This window comes from Capricornis sumatraensis, chromosome 2 (assembly GCF_032405125.1).
Source record: "Capricornis sumatraensis isolate serow.1 chromosome 2, serow.2, whole genome shotgun sequence".
Classification (NCBI taxonomy): domain Eukaryota; kingdom Metazoa; phylum Chordata; class Mammalia; order Artiodactyla; family Bovidae; genus Capricornis; species Capricornis sumatraensis.
This window is the reverse complement of record NC_091070.1, coordinates 116,231,276-116,249,216: the sequence shown is the minus strand read 5'-3', so window position 1 is coordinate 116,249,216 and position 17,941 is coordinate 116,231,276. Positions and strand designations below refer to the sequence as shown.

The 17,941-nt window shown below is 39.4% G+C and overlaps 1 protein-coding gene and 2 non-coding genes across 4 annotated transcripts; all 3 read right to left on the bottom strand.

Annotated features, from left to right (window-relative positions):
* Window positions 1-307: 307 nt before the first annotated feature.
* Window positions 308-17,248, bottom strand: KHDC4 (KH domain containing 4, pre-mRNA splicing factor). 2 transcript variants are annotated; one of them, XM_068964121.1, is made up of 14 exons: window positions 17,164-17,248; window positions 16,446-16,662; window positions 13,443-13,571; window positions 13,065-13,144; window positions 11,571-11,623; window positions 11,150-11,313; window positions 9,669-9,880; window positions 9,059-9,119; window positions 7,097-7,154; window positions 6,604-6,857; window positions 4,746-4,919; window positions 3,726-3,838; window positions 2,428-2,519; window positions 308-1,545 (listed from the first exon to the last, which is right to left on the bottom strand). In XM_068964121.1, exons 1-14 carry the CDS (start codon window positions 17,199-17,201, stop codon window positions 1,346-1,348), a joined length of 1,845 nt encoding a protein of 614 aa, XP_068820222.1. In that variant the 5' UTR covers window positions 17,202-17,248; the 3' UTR covers window positions 308-1,345. The 2 variants fall into 2 exon arrangements, 1 of the variants encoding a protein (XP_068820222.1); XR_011144415.1 differs by having other exon boundaries at window positions 1,503-1,545; window positions 3,726-3,810.
* On the bottom strand, window positions 5,777-5,908 carry LOC138074753 (small nucleolar RNA SNORA42/SNORA80 family). The gene has a single exon (XR_011144565.1). It is a non-coding gene; the product is annotated as a small nucleolar RNA SNORA42/SNORA80 family (small nucleolar RNA).
* On the bottom strand, window positions 10,219-10,353 carry LOC138074760 (small Cajal body-specific RNA 4). The gene has a single exon (XR_011144572.1). It is a non-coding gene; the product is annotated as a small Cajal body-specific RNA 4 (non-coding RNA).
* Window positions 17,249-17,941: the final 693 nt, after the last annotated feature.

Here is a 17,941-nt window from a genome sequence, read left to right as displayed (position 1 = left end):
GGTAAAGAATCTGCCTGCAATGAGGGAGACCCAGGTTTGATCCCTGGGTCAAGATCCCCTGGAGAAGGGAATGGCTACCCACTCCAGTATTCTTGCCTGGAGAATTCCATGGATATAGGAACCTGGCAGGCTACAGCCCACAGGGTTGTAATGAGTCAGACACCACTGAGAGGCTAAAACACACAAGTAAAAAAGGTTATGAATTTTCATATATGGATGGGTTGTGGAATAAAGAACAAAGAAACCACAAGCAGAATATTTATACATTTATTTATAATGAAATTATGATCTAAATATTTACAACATATAGGAAACCAGAGGATACGTTTATACAAAGCCAGTCTGCAAAGTATTCAAATGTGCAAAAACGACAGTTCAGTATCTCAAACTACTCCTGGTTCAGCAGACTAGCTCCTTCACTTTCACACATCAATATTTGATACAAAAAAGTTCTTTTGGCAAAACCTGTAATGCCAAGAAAAAGGACAAGTTGCAATTTCAGTCACTAAGTCCACCATTTATTCCAAGCAGTCAAATCTCTCTATTTTCAGTTGCAACCAGTTCTCAGAGAGACAGACCACTGGATGTCATTTCTGTGATGAGTTCTGACCAGCTTTTCATCAAGTAATTTTCTCAGACTCAGTTGAAGACAAGGAGCTTAGACGGGCAGTAAAAACAGCAATGGTTATTTGAGACAAGAATGCCTGAAAGGTACCAGCTTTGACTCATCCCAATGGAAAAAAACCTTCAATATCCCAGGATTCAGCTATATCCAACAGTAATTTGCATTAGTAATGCATTTGCATTTTCCAAAACAAAGAATCCAAAAAATGAAATAGGGATGAGGACTTTTTAGATTTAAATACTGAAAGGAAAGGATGGTCTTAAAATCATTTCCCCACTAATAAATAGTAAGGCTTTGTTTGGAACCAGTTATTATCAAAATTGACCACAGTAGTAAAATACAAATAAAACTTGCTTTATGTCAGAATAAGGGCTATTCATTTGGAAAAGGCTGGACCAGGTCAAGGGTATATTGGAATGACCCTGTTGAACAAGCACATTTCACCAACTGTTAAAAAGCTTGAGACAAATTTGTGATTCTAAGTAAATTTTAACAGATGCTATGCCACTGCAGAAATAAGGGTATTTTTTTTTTAAAAAAGAATGGAAACCCTTTAAGAAAGGGAACACTCATCACTGACTTTTTTTTCTTTTTCCCCATCACTGACTTCTGTAAAAGTCCAAGATGGTTCCCCGTACAGGCCCCAGAGTCTTATTATTAAATCAAATGCATGCATTATTGCTAGAGTCACCAAGGCTCAAATCTCTGCTCCACTGTTGCCTATGGAGCCATCCAGAATGGCATCTGTTGTTTAGCTCGTGGTTGTGATGAAGGATACTGATATCCCAAACTCCAGCCCTGTGGAAAACTACTTGCATTTTTATGACCTCCGTGTTCCTCCTCTTCGTCAGATGAATCTGCAGCATAAGCCACCAAGCCAAACCCCTTCTCTGTAGTCTTCATTTTCTTGACTGGATAATCTAGAAGAGAGAATAACCCCAACCCCATTCCCCACCAAGAAGAAAAAAAAAAGATAATACCATAAATTCGTTAATTAAAAAAAAAGATGTTAATTGTGGTTAGTTGGACACCATTTTGAGGTCACAGGGTCAATGGTCACCCAAAAACGTTGAAGATCACACGAAAAACAGCACCAGCATCAGCAAATGGGAATCCACCAGAGCCATGTAAGAAAACAGAGAAAGAAAAAAGAAACACACACACACAAAAAAAAAAGAAAAAAAAAAAAAGGAAAGTTAGCAAGTAAGTCTCTGGAGTCTAATATTTCACCTTTAAAAAGTTAAAAGAGAAGAAAAGAAAAAAAATGTACTTTCTTCTGTTAATTTTTATGACTATAGGCAAAGAAAAAAAAAATCCCATTTATGGACCTCTCCAAATTTAGAGTTCTGAGATACTAAGAAGCAACATTTTAAAAAAGACACTGGTTGACCATTCCCAACCAATAAATAAGAGATATAAGGTGAGAGGTAGCTCAGCTCCCAACACAAAAATCTTTTAAGTCTGCATCAGGTTACCTCCAGGTATTCAAACAACAAAGGCAACAAAATTTTGAAATGACCTACCAATCATTACTTTTTCCTAAATGTCACTGACGCTATGTATAAAATGTAAGTCGACTGACTCTTTTCTAGACACACGTCGGTTGAAAATAAAAGGCTGTGTAACTATATGATGTCCTTATAAACAAACAAACAAAAAAAAGTATTCTCATTAGCCAACAGATTATAGAGGTTGGATTAAACACCTGAATAAGTCAACCTGAATGAATATCAGATTAGAAAGCTAATAGCTTAAGACCAGTCTTAGCCATTTCCTTGCTCCCCCAGCTACACCTTACTCACCATGACTTCCTGTTAAAGTCCCAGACCCATTCCTTTCGTCAGACTCTGTTTTTATTCCAGTCACTGGAAAGGCTGGTGGAGGCATCAACTGCCTGTTAAAAGTTAAAAATAATTTTTCAGACACATTCAACCTTTCCAGTACATAAGAAGTTGAATAACAATACAATCTGCAAATAAAAGTTCATTTTAACCATTAATTTCAACCCTTTCTACCTGACACCATTTTTTTTCAAGCAATTATCAAGTTGTAAGATTAGGAAATTTCCTGGCAGTCCAGTGGCTAGGACCCAACACTTTCACTACCAGTGCCCTGGGTTCAACCCCTGGTCAGGGAACTAAGATCTCACATGCCATGCAGTGTGGCCAAAAACAAAAGTTGTAAGATTATAAGGATATAATAAAATGAGTAAATAAACAAATTAAAGTTGTAATAGGGAACTATATTTAACATTATGGAATAATCTCAAAGGGAAAAGAATCTGAAAAAAAAATAGATATGTATGTACAGCAAGTAAATCACTTTGTTGTACACTTAAAACTAATGCAACATTGTAAATAAACTATACTTCAAAATAAAAGAAAAAAAAGAGGTCTTTCCAATGCAAATTGTATTTGTCATGACCTGAAAGTAGTTGTCCCAGCTATTCGTTTGAATATGCCTTTGCATGCTTTCAACTACCGTAAAACATGGTATATCCACTAATGGGATTTGCCAATCACAGTACATATTTCTAGGCAGTTTATAAAATGATGCATCAAGAATTAAAGTATGAAAAAAAAGCAAAGTATGATATCCTTATGGAAAAAAAACAGAGTGAATGAATATGAAAGAATGAACTGTGGTGATAAAAACCACTTCCATCTTGTGAAGGCTAACGTAATATAGGAGAGGAGAATTCAGGCACTGGGTGGCAGGCTGGACTCTCATTCAAGTACCTCCACCCATGATATTCTATGATTCTAAGTAGCAAAAATGGTTTGATTGTGTAATACTTCTTTTACTGTCTATCCTTAGGAAAATGGCTAAGACACAGACAAAAAAAATAAAGGCAGATACCTGAATAATCAAGTACTGAACTATTCAAGGCTGAGTATAAGCGATTCTAAGACTGTGTAAAGGATATCATCATATTTTCCATTACCGCATCCATTACAATGAACAGGAGATTATCTGATCCAAATGATTTCATCTCAGTTTAACATGGGTGCTCGTAGCAACGATCATTATTCACATTAATGTTGCAAAAAAAAAAATGACATCTGAACATATCCATATAATTCTGTTCCAACTAACTTACCTGTCCCTCTCTCGCTCTTTGCCTGAGGAACTTGCCGGCTTCGATCCTGCACCTTCAATCTCATTCTGACTGGAGAAGCCTGTACCTAAATTAGTCATATGAATGGGTCCATGCTATGAGCAGAAAAATACAGTGGCATTAGCAAATCTACAACTGCCGTATTGACTTTAGCTCCTTAATGTAACTGTCAAGTGCCTCATCTTTCTGATAAACTGCAGTAAGCTGTACTACACAGCTCTCTGGGATTTGGAGTTAACTATACTCAAAGCATAGACTATCACTTTTCTCTGTAGGACTTGGCCAGAGATTTTGTGCTTCATTATGCTATGTCTTTATGTTTTCAATTATCTATGACTTAACTGGTTTGTATAAATCTAGTTATAAACTACAAAAATGCTTCAAAGAATGTCTGGTTCAAAGAATGCTTCAGAGGATTCTGGCAGAAGTACTTCTCCGGATAAAACAAGACTGTACCAAAATTATGTATTTTAATAATCTAAAAAGACTCATCAGTGAATGAGTTTATAATCACATCCATGCACAGAATCACTGCATTTCTGGCTATTGTTTTTTCAGGGGTGTAGGAATTACACCACCCTCTTGTTTAGCAGGGAGAAAAAGAACAGTGCCAAGGTTTTAAATACAAATCATATATTGGTAGAGTAACAGTTCTTCCCTACTCATTTCACTACAAGCTGTAAGAGGCTTTCAAGAGTCTGCTGTATAAAGAGGAAGTGCAGAATTTTACAGAACTTCCAGATGCTAGTCATAGGAGACTTCTCTCTAGGCGGAGAGCTCTGTATTCCCTTATCTCCCTGACCCAAAAACAAAACCCACCCAAAGGGAATCACTCTTGGTTTAACTTAATCCCTAAGGATAAGTATCTTATTTAAATGGATTCCAGAATGCAGAAATCCTAGTATTGGGAGGACAGTTGACACAGATGTGAACTTATCTTTCTTTAAAGGGAGAATACAGTAAGATAAGACGAGATAAGTAAGATAGGATATTTTATTTAACCTGGTATCCAAGAAGTCCAGATTCTCGTTCATCTGGTAGCTCCTCTGTGAATCGCCTCTTCTGTGCCTGGGGTTGACTTGGGAGTGGGGGCTGGGGCTGGGGTGGGGGCTGGGGGCCGGCAGGCAAGGCAGTTTTGACAGGAGCAGCAGGAATAAAAGGCCCACTCATCGGACTCTGGGACCAAAACAAACCAAGGAGGAAAAAGTGTGAGAATGCCCAATTAACAAATAACTAAAGGATGTTTACAGCATACTTTAGAGATCAATATGATGCATGTACATCCTTCATCTTCTGGTCCTGAGTTTCCTTCAAGTATAATTTGGTAACAGTATCACCTAGTCTTCCTACCTTCATGGCAGCTAACATGAAATTGAAAGTTTTGAACTCTCAGGAAAAACCTGCTACACATTTTTGCCATCAGGAGCAAACATGATCATGAACAAACAATAGACACTCCAGTCACTTACTTAGTTCAGAAGTTCAAGCAAGAACATTCTCTTATTTAAAGCCCTTTAATCAATGTAATTAGCTCTTTCTGGATCATAAATGCTGCTAAGGCTTGTGTGGCAAATACAACTTCATCTATCATTTCCATGGATAAACTATGTCAAGAACAAGTATAATAGTTTTAAGAGGTTGTTCCGAAAAGGAAAAGATAGATATATTAGAGAAAACAAGCACTTCTAAAAGGAAAACTTTCATTAATAACAGCTAATATTTATTGACTGCTTACTTAATCCTTGCAACTCTGGATTATAATGATTATGCCATTTTATATATAAAGAAAACTAGAGCCTGGATAGATTAAGTTCTCTGCCAAGATGACACAGCTCAAAAATGGGGAAGCATCATGGACCCTGCCAGTCTATCTCTAAACCCATACTCTTAACCATTCTGCTATATTGCTTCCCAATTACAAGAGAATGTGGCTCAAAGCTGCAGAACTATAGCTCTGCCTAAATATAAGGTAATATAATTATGACTAAGGGACCACAAACAGAATTGAGTTCATAAGCCCATTTTTGGTTTCACACTGTACAACCGCTTTCAGTGCTCACAGCCCACAGGCAGGGACTGGGCAATGGTTCGAGGCTGTTTTCTCTGGCATGGGTACACTATGAGAGGCCCACAGAGGAGGACCTACCATAAATCCATTACCATGCTTTCATTAGTCTTTCCCCTGCCTCTAAGAAGAAGGGTACATAATCTAAACGAGCTGGCTACTCATTCTTTTCCTAAAATTCTACTTTCCTAGCTTGAGAAATATATACCAGCATTTATAATCCTTTCATTAAGGAAGCTCACATACCTCTTGGCCTAGAACACCTGTATATGATATATTTCTTCTAAGATTAGCAAATCAGTTCCTATCATTTAGACGAGTGTGGTATGCCAGCCCTAATCCGTGAGAACTTTAACACTGCAAAGCCCAGGACAGGTAAACGATGATTCTTGCCTGCTATCTGTTTTTGTAAATCAAGTTATTGGAACATGGTCATGCTCATCCATTTCCTAGTGTAGAAATGGCTTTTCCGCTACAGCAACAGTGCAGTAGTTATGGCAGAAACTGTATGGCCCACAAAGCCTAAAATATTTATCTTCCAGCCCTTCGTGAAAAGCTCGACAACTTGTGCTCTGAAGTAGTATTTGGTGGCAAAAGTCAAAAAACTGTAAACTTTAGGATAAATATACACATGTACACACTATTCCAAAGTACTCAGGTAGTGCGATGGTGCGAACACAGGAAGAAACACCTCGAATTCCAGTTGCTTCTGATAATACCAGCACCTTTCCACCCCCTCCCTGCCCCAACCTTTCCTAATTCAACGGTCTCGTATTTCATATCCTGGCAACCTACCTGTCCAGTGCTAGCTGGAGGCTGCACTTGTGTTATCGGGTATTGTGTTGGCACAGGTGGAACTCCAGTGGGTAATGCTGGCAAGACTCCAGGTGCCAAAGAAACAGCTGGTGGCACTATACTTGGTACTCCGTAAGGAGGTTGAACTGGCTGCTGAGGAGGGGGAACAACAGGGTAACCAGACTGATAGCCATTGGATGGATAATATGGTGGCTGAGGAGGGACACTACTTATAGCAGAGGGTTGTGTATAGCCTGAGGGGGAAGAAAAAAAGTGTTTAATCAGCTGCAGCAGAATGAGACATTTTAGCTGAATATTAAACTTAATCTCTAGGGAAGAAAACTACTGAGGCACAAATGGCTTTCCAAATTACCCTAAGTTAAAGTGAATATTATTAGTGCCCTGGCACAGTTCCTTTAACTTCGAGTATCTTACTTTATTCATTAATATCACTACCAAAGTATTTCCTTTTACCACTTCAAGACATACACACCTGGTAAAGGTACAGCAGTACTGATCTGGTTCACAAATCTAGAGTATTCAGCATGAACCTGGAAAGTGAAGGGGAACAGATCAATATGGAACAGTCTCAACTCACTTAGTATATACAAGGATATATAATTCCAGGATCAAAGCAAATTAGACGCCAAAACATTTCCATCAATGTTTCAGTCAAATTTATTAGACTCGTTTAATCTAAATTTGGGGGCCTCCCAGGGAGTTCAGTGGTAAAGAATTCGCCTGCCAATGCAGAAGACATGGGTTAGATTCCCTGGTTCAGAGATTCCCTGCAGGGGGAATGGCAACCTACTCCAGTATTCTTGCTGGGAGAATCCCACGGACAGGAGTCTGGTGGGCTGCAGTCCACAGGATCACCAAGGGTCAAACACAACTGAGCACACACACACTCTTAATTTTAATAAGGCACACCACTAAATTACTAACCCAGGTTTGGGGAACAAGAGACATGGACATCAGGAGCACCCTAAGTGAAGTGAAAGTCGCTCAGTTATGTCTGACTCTTTGCGACCCCATGGACTACGGGAATTCTCCAGGCCAGGATACTGGAGTGGGTAGCCTTTCCCTTCTCCAGGGGATCTTCCCCAACCCAGGGATTGAACCGGGGTATCCCACATTAGGGAAGCAATTTGAGTGGAGCATCCTAACCACCCCCCACTTGACCCAATTCTAGGGTAGAAAATCATTCACAGAACCACAGAAATTAATCAGTTAAGATATTTCTAAGTTTTCTGTTTAACTGTAGAGAAATCATTCATTCTTTTATTTACTGGGTAATTTGCTCTCACGGACCTCATCGTTTAATGAAGGTTTATTACCTCTTCCATCCAGTTCTTCATTATAAGGATCTTACTAAGTCCAACTTTGTTGCTACTTAGTAAGTACAACAAAGAAAAAGATGAGGAACTGGTCAAGGAAGTTATATGAGACAAGGGTTGGTAAGTCAGGTTACCTTGCAAAAGCAAAGGAAATAACAGCTTCATCCTGAGATGCCTGATACCAAATTCCTTAAATTACCAAATAACACAAGATTGAACATATTCAACCCCTCGAACCTGATTTCCTTTAGGTGCTATAAAAAACCTATGGTTTAACTTCTGGTTATTTGATTACAGAATAAACAGAATGGACAGCCAAAGAAGCCCAAAGGATACCGCAAAGGATGACTGGCTTCCAACTGTGATAACTCAACCCACCTCATCTAAAGCTAATATTAAATTTGGAATTCAGATCATAAACAACCTGACCAGGATTAATAGTGGTATTTAAGTAACTGACAACACTGAGACTGTATGATACTATATAGTGGAAATGTCATACTGAAACAGCTCCTGAAGAAGAAATCCAAGTCAACAGTGACCCTGGCTAGGGGAGTCTGACTTCCATACAGAGAGTATCAGTTGCTGGAATGGTGCAGTGGTTTGAAGTGTTGTTCCAACCCCCTACCAAATTTATGTCTGCCAAGAACACTAGAATATGACCTCGTTTGGCAACAAGAAGGTCTTTACAGATGGAGATCATTAAGTTGCAGTCAGGCTGGATTAGAGTGGACTGTAAAATCAAATCTCCTCCTTCTTATGAGAGGAGGTAAGAGAGACACAGGAAAGGCCAGGTGAAGATGGAGGCAGAGTTAAGCTGACACAAGGCAAAGAATGCCAAGGACTGCAGGTTAATTATTAACAAGCTAATTGAGAGGAATGGAATGGATTCTCCCTCGGAGTCTTCAGAAGGAACCTAGCTTGGCCACACCTTGATTTTGGACTTCTGGCTTCCTGAACTATGAGAGAATAAAGGTCTGTTGTTTTAAGTCATCTGGTTTGTGGGAATTTGTTATGGGAGGCCTAGGAAACGCATACAGGTAGAAAAATAGCTAAGACACAGTCCAAGACGGCAGTAGATCTTCTAAATGAGTTTCAGACAGATAAATATAACTTACTGTTTGCAAGAGATTCTCACAGAGCTTCTTGGCAGCAGCTAGGCCTTCTGGTTTGGGATGACTGTAAAGACGTAAGAACCAATAAATTTGAAAGAAAGAAAAAGCAAAGATACAGAATTCTGCTTTGTATGCTGTTTTCTAAATGCAGTATAGTCAATGTAGCACAAATCTAAGTTTCTGAATATCACAAAACAGAAACACAAAAATAGTCCTTAAGCCCTTCAAGATATAACTAATATCATTACCACAAATGTTATGGTCTCCTTCTTTGAGTAACGGTATTTCTTGATATAAACGAAGCCTATTTAAAGATCACTAATTTTTAAATGTATTGTCGTAGGTTTAAATGAAAGTTATTTCAGGCTTACTGCAGCTCATTTTATGATCACAGACTCTTATAAAACCCAAAGATGTAAATACTAAAAAAATCCAATCACATCTCTACTTCAGTTTTTATTAACTAATTACAAAGCGATTACTGCTATTATTTACTTAAGTTCGTAATGCTACTACTTATTAAGCTCATATTCTCTTGCTCCTCTTGAGTCATTTCTGCCTGTACTGATCAGCTGACAAGCATTCAAATGTCCTTGGCTCTATCTCTCCATACCTGATGTAAATGTACATAGGTTCAAAAGCTTCTCGGCCAGATGCTGGCTCAATGCAGCCTGAGCCTTTCCCTCGTAGGAAGACTTTGGCACCTGTTTCAATCTGAATGTGCTGCAAATAGGTGCAGCCTGGACCTTCCACTTTCTCCTTGACATTAAAAGTGGGCACAGCATGTTCAAGACCCACGAATAATTTATCTTGAACATAATGCATCTGCAGAAGAACAGAATATCTCTAATTAAAACAGAATACATAAATAAATCCTAAAAATGAAAATTATTAGGCAAAATACTTTAATCCTCCAGATACTTTCAATCACTTCCAGAATAAAGACCCCCCCCCTGTAATTCCTACCATGAACCTAAAAAATAAACCCTATCAAGTTGCTTAAACACAAACTACATATTCCATGTACATACCTACAACATTAACATCTTACTCTGGTCAGTGAAATCTATTTAAGAAGTGAAAACCCAAGATTCAATACTGAGTAAATAAATCCACTTACTGTATAAGATATAGCAAAGACAGTCTCCTGAAAAGCTGGAGTAGAATGTCGGGTAGTACAGTCAACCCTGTGATATTCTATAACACACGGAGGGCTGCTCTCTCCAACCCTTTTTTTCTAGGAGGATTGTATCAGCAGAGTCTTGCTTCATCAGACTCAGCCTTCTTAGTCCTCCAGTTAAGTTTACTAATTTAAACCAAACCACTGACTTCAAAATGCACAATACGTGTACTCTTCGCTCTAACAGTTCCTTTGCTATGTCAACCACAAACTGGCACTTGCCATGCATGCTTGCCATCTGCCTCTGCAAGGATTAAATCATGTGCTGCTGCCACTGCTGAACTTCAATACCTTCTGAAAGGCGTTCAGGGTGGAAAATAGAAATGAGGCACTCCTGCACTCCCAGAAAACTGGTAGGACAGGTTTTCAAATAGCCAGCTATTCTCAAGAGCTGATTCTATGAGTCTAATTTTTATATCTCCTTGTACCTAGAAAAGCACTAAAATCCTTCATGGTGATGACTATTTCTTGTGATTAGAAGAAGCTTCATCAGACCAGAAGAACTTTCTAAAAAATAAACATGCTTAATTACATGTACTCTCACTTTACCAAAATCACATATATACTGCCCTTCCCCTCTATCTCTCTGGAACAGTCTCTGAGAATTATTTGAGGCACTATCTCCCAGGCTACTGTTGTCATACTGGCCCAAATAAAACTTAACTCTCAACTCTCATGTTATGCATTTTTTTTTAAAGTTGACATCTAGAATGTATCGGTATAAAGAGATGTGTGTTCAGATGTTCACGACCTCTCGGTAACCTAGATGGTCCATTAATAGGATTATCAACGGGGGTAACTTTTAGGTTGGAGCTTCAGGGTTTTATTTTTTTCTTCATACTCCCTATAGTATTTGGCATATATCATTTTTACAGCAATGATAACACTGTTAATGACCTCTCCATAAAACATACCCCTGACTGGAAGGGAGGCTTCTGGCTAACAGCTGGAGACAGCTGTGCAATGGGTGCTGGCTGGTGATAGACAGTGACTGTTGCACCATTAAAAGTTGGACTTGTCCCTGTGGCAGCTTTGACTACTCCATTGGTAATGATTTCTTTGATTCGGTTTACAGCTCCTAGGGAAAAACACAGACAGTAAGGTACTACACTAAAGAAATGAACGAACAGATAAACAATAATGATAAACACAGGCCAATCCTCAGTTACTTGTGTTTTTAATCCATTTTATAGATTACCCAAATATATTCATGAGTAGTTCTTTATCATAAAGAAGAGTTAAAACAGCCACCAGGAACAAACAGTTTGCCAACTTATTACATATAACACTTTGCTCTTCACAAAAAGCAGTATGCGAGTCAAAACAATTACTTACTGTCCACTAATTCCCGTGTCTGGCCCTGAACATGAAGATACAATGGACGATCCCTATAAAGAGAAATATTAAAATGATGACAGCGAGCTGGTCACAACCAAAGGGGTCAAATGGGTCACCAAACCTAATCTGTTATCACTCAAATGTTTCTAAATAAGTAAAGGAGACCGTATACATGAAAATGGCTGTTGCTAGTTAAATTTCTAAGAACACGGTTTTATAGCTGGCGAATGAATACTTGCTGGCTGCTTAAAGTAAATGGGGCCACACAGGGATCAAATATGCTCTTCTAGGCTCATGAACATTAATCTCTAGTCTTTTGGATAACCCAGTGTTTGAGAACAGCATTTCTTTCTGCTGGCTGTCTAGTAAGTTATGGACAAATGGGCTCTTGGCTATCCAACCTAATGTGCCAAGAGTGGTGGCATATATATACACATGCATATTTCTTTAAAGGTTCACACCCAACTGAGAAGACTCGTTAAGACTCTCTCAACATAACATGGGGCTTCCTTGGTGGTTCAGTGGTTAAGAATATGCCTGCCAGAACAGAGGACATCCCTGGTCTGGGAAGATTCCACACACTGCAGAGCAACGAACCTGGTGGGCAGCAACTACTGAAGCCCACGCAGGCAGAGCCCATGTTCTGCAACATGAGAAGCCACCACAATGAGAAGCCCATGCTCCACAACAAAGAGTAGCTCCTGCTTGCTGCAACTAGATTAAAGTCCAACGAAGACCCAATACAGCCAAAAACAAACACATTTTTAACAAAACAAAACCATAAACTCACTTAAATTGTGATAATAATAAAGAAAGTGATCAACAACCATACTAATAAAAAGCTGTAGGCAAAACATAACTGTTTAAAGAAAAAAATGTTTTAAAATAGCAACCAGCACATATGCAAGGTTAAAATACAGTCTTAGCCTGGGGTAGAGAGCAAATTTTGCCTCCTAATTATATTTAGTTTAAGCCAATATGAAAAATGTTGCACTGCCTGAATACCTGCCCTCAAAAACTGGATAATGGAAATAATGAAACTAAACTAAGATGAAACCTTTATATGGACAACTTACAACCTATAATCATCACAGTGGTAATAAGGAATCTGATAAAAGGATTTTTCTAAAAGGGAGATTATGACAAAGTAGGAACCAACTTGTTGGGGGAAATATTTCCACAGAAAAAAATTTAGACATACAGTAAATATTAACAACTACTGTCTTCTTTCACAGTTTAGTCTAATTTATTTCCTCCAGTAAAAGCACTAATTGTCAAGTAAAAAACCAAACAGCAAAAGAAACAGCTGCCAATACTTCTTACATCTATTTTGAGATGTCTCAAATTCTGTTATAAAGTGAGTGAGCGCACATGTGCGTGTGTATAGCTACTAACCAAACATGTACACATATTCCCTACAAATGACAAATATGAAGCTAATGTGAGTCCTATGTCCAACTCTTCCCCAAAGTATAGGATATGCATACATACCCTGGTCCTACTTTGGCCTTCTCCTCAGTTGTCATGAACCTCCCTCGAGTTGACACTGCAGCCCCACTAAGTCGGCTGATCTAAACAGCAAACAATGCATTAGATGATTTGGCAATTCACTGAGGTCAACGACAGGCAGCAGGATATAGATTTCCCCCATTCATTCACTCCATCAATATGTAGGAGTGAGTTCTCTCCTATTATCTTGAAATTTTAACTCAAACTAACTCAAGGAATCCACCCCTATCTGTTTATCTTCACAAGGAAGTTCTTCCACAGTCAAACCCAATCCTGACTTTGTAGACCCAAAACCACTAATAAAAATCTGACACTACACCCACCCACCACCTTCCCCACAGAGGCCCCACATCTCCATACCTCATCTTGGGTCTGTCCTCGGGTCAGCAAGTTCCGACACGTGAGAGGCACATCGTTGATCTCTACTTCAGCCACAACCAGGTCATCCTTGCTTTTATTGCTAGTTAGGCCTTTGCCAGGGGCCTGAAGCTGTAACAGGAGAAATTACATTAAAAAGTTCATACGACGAAATAATCTCTTTCTGTTCAATTTAAAACTACACTTTCCTGAGTGCCACTAACTCCTTACCGATCCCCTCCCCCGAGCAAACACATCTGGAAATATTCCCTGGTCATTCGTCATCAACAAAATAAAAAGCAAACAAAACCTCCATAAAATGACACCAAGTACAGTCAATTTACTTGAAGGCCATCATTAGATATCTTTGTAACCTTGGCTCTGTGTGCATTTTTATGACCATATGATTACAGAAACGGTATGGACTAAAAGCTGCAATCTCCAAAAGGAAAATTAAAGGCCAAGTTATGATGCTTTACTGCTCAATTAGATAGCTACAGGTGTAGTAAAATATAGGGTAGAGTCGAGTCCATGCACAACCTGAGTCCAACTACTCATACATCTCATCTGTGTAACAGAAAGCTGCCTGTGCGCCAACACTAGGGTCACAATGTGACCTACACAACACACAAAAAAATCTATTCCTACAGAAACCTCAGAAATCCTTAAATTGTATCCAGTTCACATCCCATTACTCACTTAAGGAAGAACAAAGAGAATGAATGAAAAGACAAGTAAGATTCTGAAACCTGACTGTTTTCTCTCAATTTAAACTATGGGCAAATCCACGACACTGTAAAATCAACTATAATATAAAGTAAAACGGAAAAAAATGCTGTACAGCAGAAATTAGCATAACTTTGTAAATCAACTATAATTTTAAAAAGTTAATAAGACTTAAAAAAATGTTAAATATACTACAGGGAATTCCCTGGTGGTCTAGTGGTTAGGATGCCAAGCTTTCACTGCTGAGGGCCTGAGTTTAATCCCAGGTTGGGGAATTAAGATCCCACAAGCTATGTGACATGGCCCCCTAAAATAATAAAAAATAAACTACAGGCAACTCCAGATAGCTGAATTTGAGTGTTATCTCAAAAGTTTTAACCTCAAGATAGCCTCCCCCAATCCTTAGTTGCCGTGGACAGCACAAGGAAGGTAAAATACAGATTATTTATTTGCACTTTAGGTATTTTAAAAATGCGGAAGCAAACTAACTCAACAATATCCCTATTCCTTTACTGACTTTCAAAATGCATTCACACACCTGTCTCACTGAATCCTTATGCCTTTAAAGGTGCGGATCAGTGTTGTCCAACAGAACTTTGTTTTCCACTTGCCAGTCCGATATGGGTGTCACCATCCACACGTCCACTGAGCACTTGAAATGTGGCTAACATAACCAAGGAACTAAATCTTAACATTTACAACCAGTAACTGGGGCTTCTAGGTTTCATACGTAGGTATTCTGATTCTAAATCCAGTATTCGTGCACCATGCTGCCTTCTGCTGGGTTCAATCACCATTTTAGAGATTACTTTTTTAGAAGAAAAAATGAGTCCAAATGAGTAACATCAATATTAATAATTTTAACATTCAAGCATCCATCTCCATCAATGTGCTTTTAGTATTTTCTTCTAGATTTTACAAATAAACAATTGACTCACACTATCTTTTCAAACCAAAAAATACAATGAATAACAAACTTCCAATTCGCTAAAAGTTTTCGCCAAATCCACAGAACTCAAGCATTAAAACATCCACACAGCTTCTGGCCTACTGATAGATATTATCTATTGACAAACTGGAAGGCTGAAGAATTGCATTTTCTTTCTCCCCCTAGCCCACCCAGCTTTATTGAAGTACAACTGACAAAACTGTAAACATTTAAGGTGTACAATTTTACATTTTGATATAAATATATACACATACAGTATGAAATAATTACCACAAACACACTAATTAACATATCCATCACTTCACATGCGTTATGTTTTCAAGTAGAACTCTTCATATGTATCAATGAAAGCAATTTTAATTAAACCAAAATAATTGTTTTTCACATGAAAACTACAATGGAATGGGCTGTCTTGGAACAAACTGAATTCTCCAACTCCAAACAAAAGCTAAATACCCAGAGTCTGAGGGGACACTGAAGTGAGACATCTGCGTCTGCCATTTACAGATTTAAGACAAGTTAACTTTCCATTCATGAACCTAATTTTCCATATCTATAAAGTGGTGACAATAATCCACCCCATACTTGTCGCAAGGTTGCTTTTTCCCCAAACGTAAAGCTTGCATTCTAGCAATATAAACAGAACTATACCCCTTATTCTATAGGGAAATTCTTGCATTCTCCAGCAAGATAAAGGCTTCAAAGTTCAGACCCATTTCAGTTGTAAGCTTCTAATTATAACAAAGATTTTATAAAACGACCAAATAATTTCCTAATTTGTATGAAAACAGCAAAACAACTCACATATCAATTAATCATCTTAGTTCATGTTTAACTGCACTTCAGTTAGGCAGTCATTAGTTATCTGAATCTACAGCTTTTTAACTCGACACGACAATTTAAACCACGCGATTTATCTGAATTTCTCTTCTGACTTCAGGGAAAACGTACATGTTATCAAAAAACATATTACACCACTGCCTTAGATAATTATGACTTCCCTGGTGGCTCAGACAGTAAAGGATCTGCCTACAATGCGGGAGATTAGGGTTCAATCCCTGGGTCGGGAAGATCTCCTGGAGAAGGGAATGGCAACCCAGTATTCTTGTTATATACATCGAACTTAAGCGGAACTAAGTGAACTAAGTTCAATCAAACTGCCTCCTAAAAACAAATCACAAGATATCATCAAATAGGTTTCAAATATAAGTATCTTTAATTACTGTATCCCTGTTTTCTCTTTCATTCATCCAAATTATTGGGAGATTACAAGATTACAAAATAACCCCCATTAATATTGCAATTAGCAGAGTCGCCTCAACTTCCAATACCTTCTCAGCAGCATTCTGAGTTGGTTTCAGCTTTCCTTTGGCCATGAGCATGGCATTGATCTTGGCCGCCACAGCAGCAGCAGCGTCCAAGGCTCCAGAGGGTGCAGCTGTGGAGCCCCCGGGGCTTCCCCCACTACTGGTAACCTCCCCACCTGGGGTCGCCGGTGGCAAAAACAGAAGAGGGGCTGGAGCTGGTTGGTCCCATTTGCTGCGGCGCCTACGGAAGTAAAAGAAAAAACATTAGGCCCCATCAAAGCTTTCAGTTATATTTTTCTCCCCTTACGACACCTTAACACGCTATTTTCCCGCTATCATGTTCCCTTTACAATTCCGACTCTCCTATCAGAAATGGAATTACCCTCTCTCCTTAGAACTACTGCAACATTTCCCCAAATACTTCTTCCAACCTCGTTCCAGAATCTACTTCCTTTCTCCTCCGTCATCCCTATTAAGATTCCACTCTGTCCCATACGTCCTCGTCTCCGCCTCCCCCTTAGTTCGGCCTTCCCGAAGTCCCTGCTTTTCTCCTCCTTCTGATCTCCGCCGGCCTTTTCAAGGGACTCCAGGCCTGCTCACCACCCTTCGCCCCAAAAGTCCGGCCCTCCAATGTGTCCACTTCCCACCTCAGGGCCCTTCCACCCATACGCTGCTTCCCATGATCCCTCTGCCTCTCCTGCTCCCCACGCTCCCTGAGATGCCCTCTCCCGCGAAGCTTTACCCTCCGGCTCCAGGATGTGTCGCGCTCCCCGCGGACATGGCGACCGGGTCTGATCAACCACCCGCCAACTACTCCACTACCACCTTCCCGTCACTTCCGCCCCCAACGCCCTTACGCAGAGCCTCTTCCGGTCGTGAGGCAAAGCGGTTCCGGTGTAAACGTCTATTCCTATTGGACTCTGATTTCAAGGCATCTGGAGTTGTGGGAGCCTCTAGGGTGTGACCTTCCTGCTTGCGCCTTGCCCTTGAAAAAGATGGCTGTTAAACCTCATCTTCAGGAAGAATTGGGGCAAGGAGAATTCATCTTTGCTGTGGGCAAGTTGGTAGCCTAGAAGACAATACGCATGAGTCAGGGAATTAAACAGATTTTACCCCCAATTCACTTATATTACTTTGGAGTCCCAGCCTGTGGCTTGGAAGAGTGCTTTCCCAGACTTTTTCGAACTTCACGTTTCAGTTACATGTTTAGGAAAATGGAAACGATTCCTCCTCTCAAAGGTTATTCGAAGATTTTTTTTTTTTTTTCATTTCTGTGTGCCTAGCCCCATTTTAAGAGCGAGGCATATAAAGACAAACCAGCCGCGGGTCCTCCCTTTCTATTGGTTGTAATGTGGCGGGGTAGGCACGCTGGCAATTACATAAAATAGGAATGTGTGATAAGCAAAGATGAAGAAGATAGAATACTCAACTTGATGGAGCTTACACGCAGGTATTTGAAAGAAACGGAATTTAAACGTCCGGGTGAGGGTTGGAGGAGTGATCCAGGGTTTGTTATGAAA

Bases quoted from the DNA above. Each gene is read 5' to 3' on its own strand.
- KHDC4 (XM_068964121.1), bottom strand. From the start codon at position 17,201: ATGTCCGCGGGGAGCGCGACACATCCTGGAGCCGGAGG. The intron at 13,572-16,445 runs GTATTGGAAGTT...CTCCTGTTACAG, and splicing joins CTCAGAATGCTGCTGAGAAG to CTTCAGGCCCCTGGCAAAGG. The intron at 9,120-9,668 runs GTATGGAGAGAT...ACGTCTTTACAG, and splicing joins CCTATGTACATTTACATCAG to TCATCCCAAACCAGAAGGCC.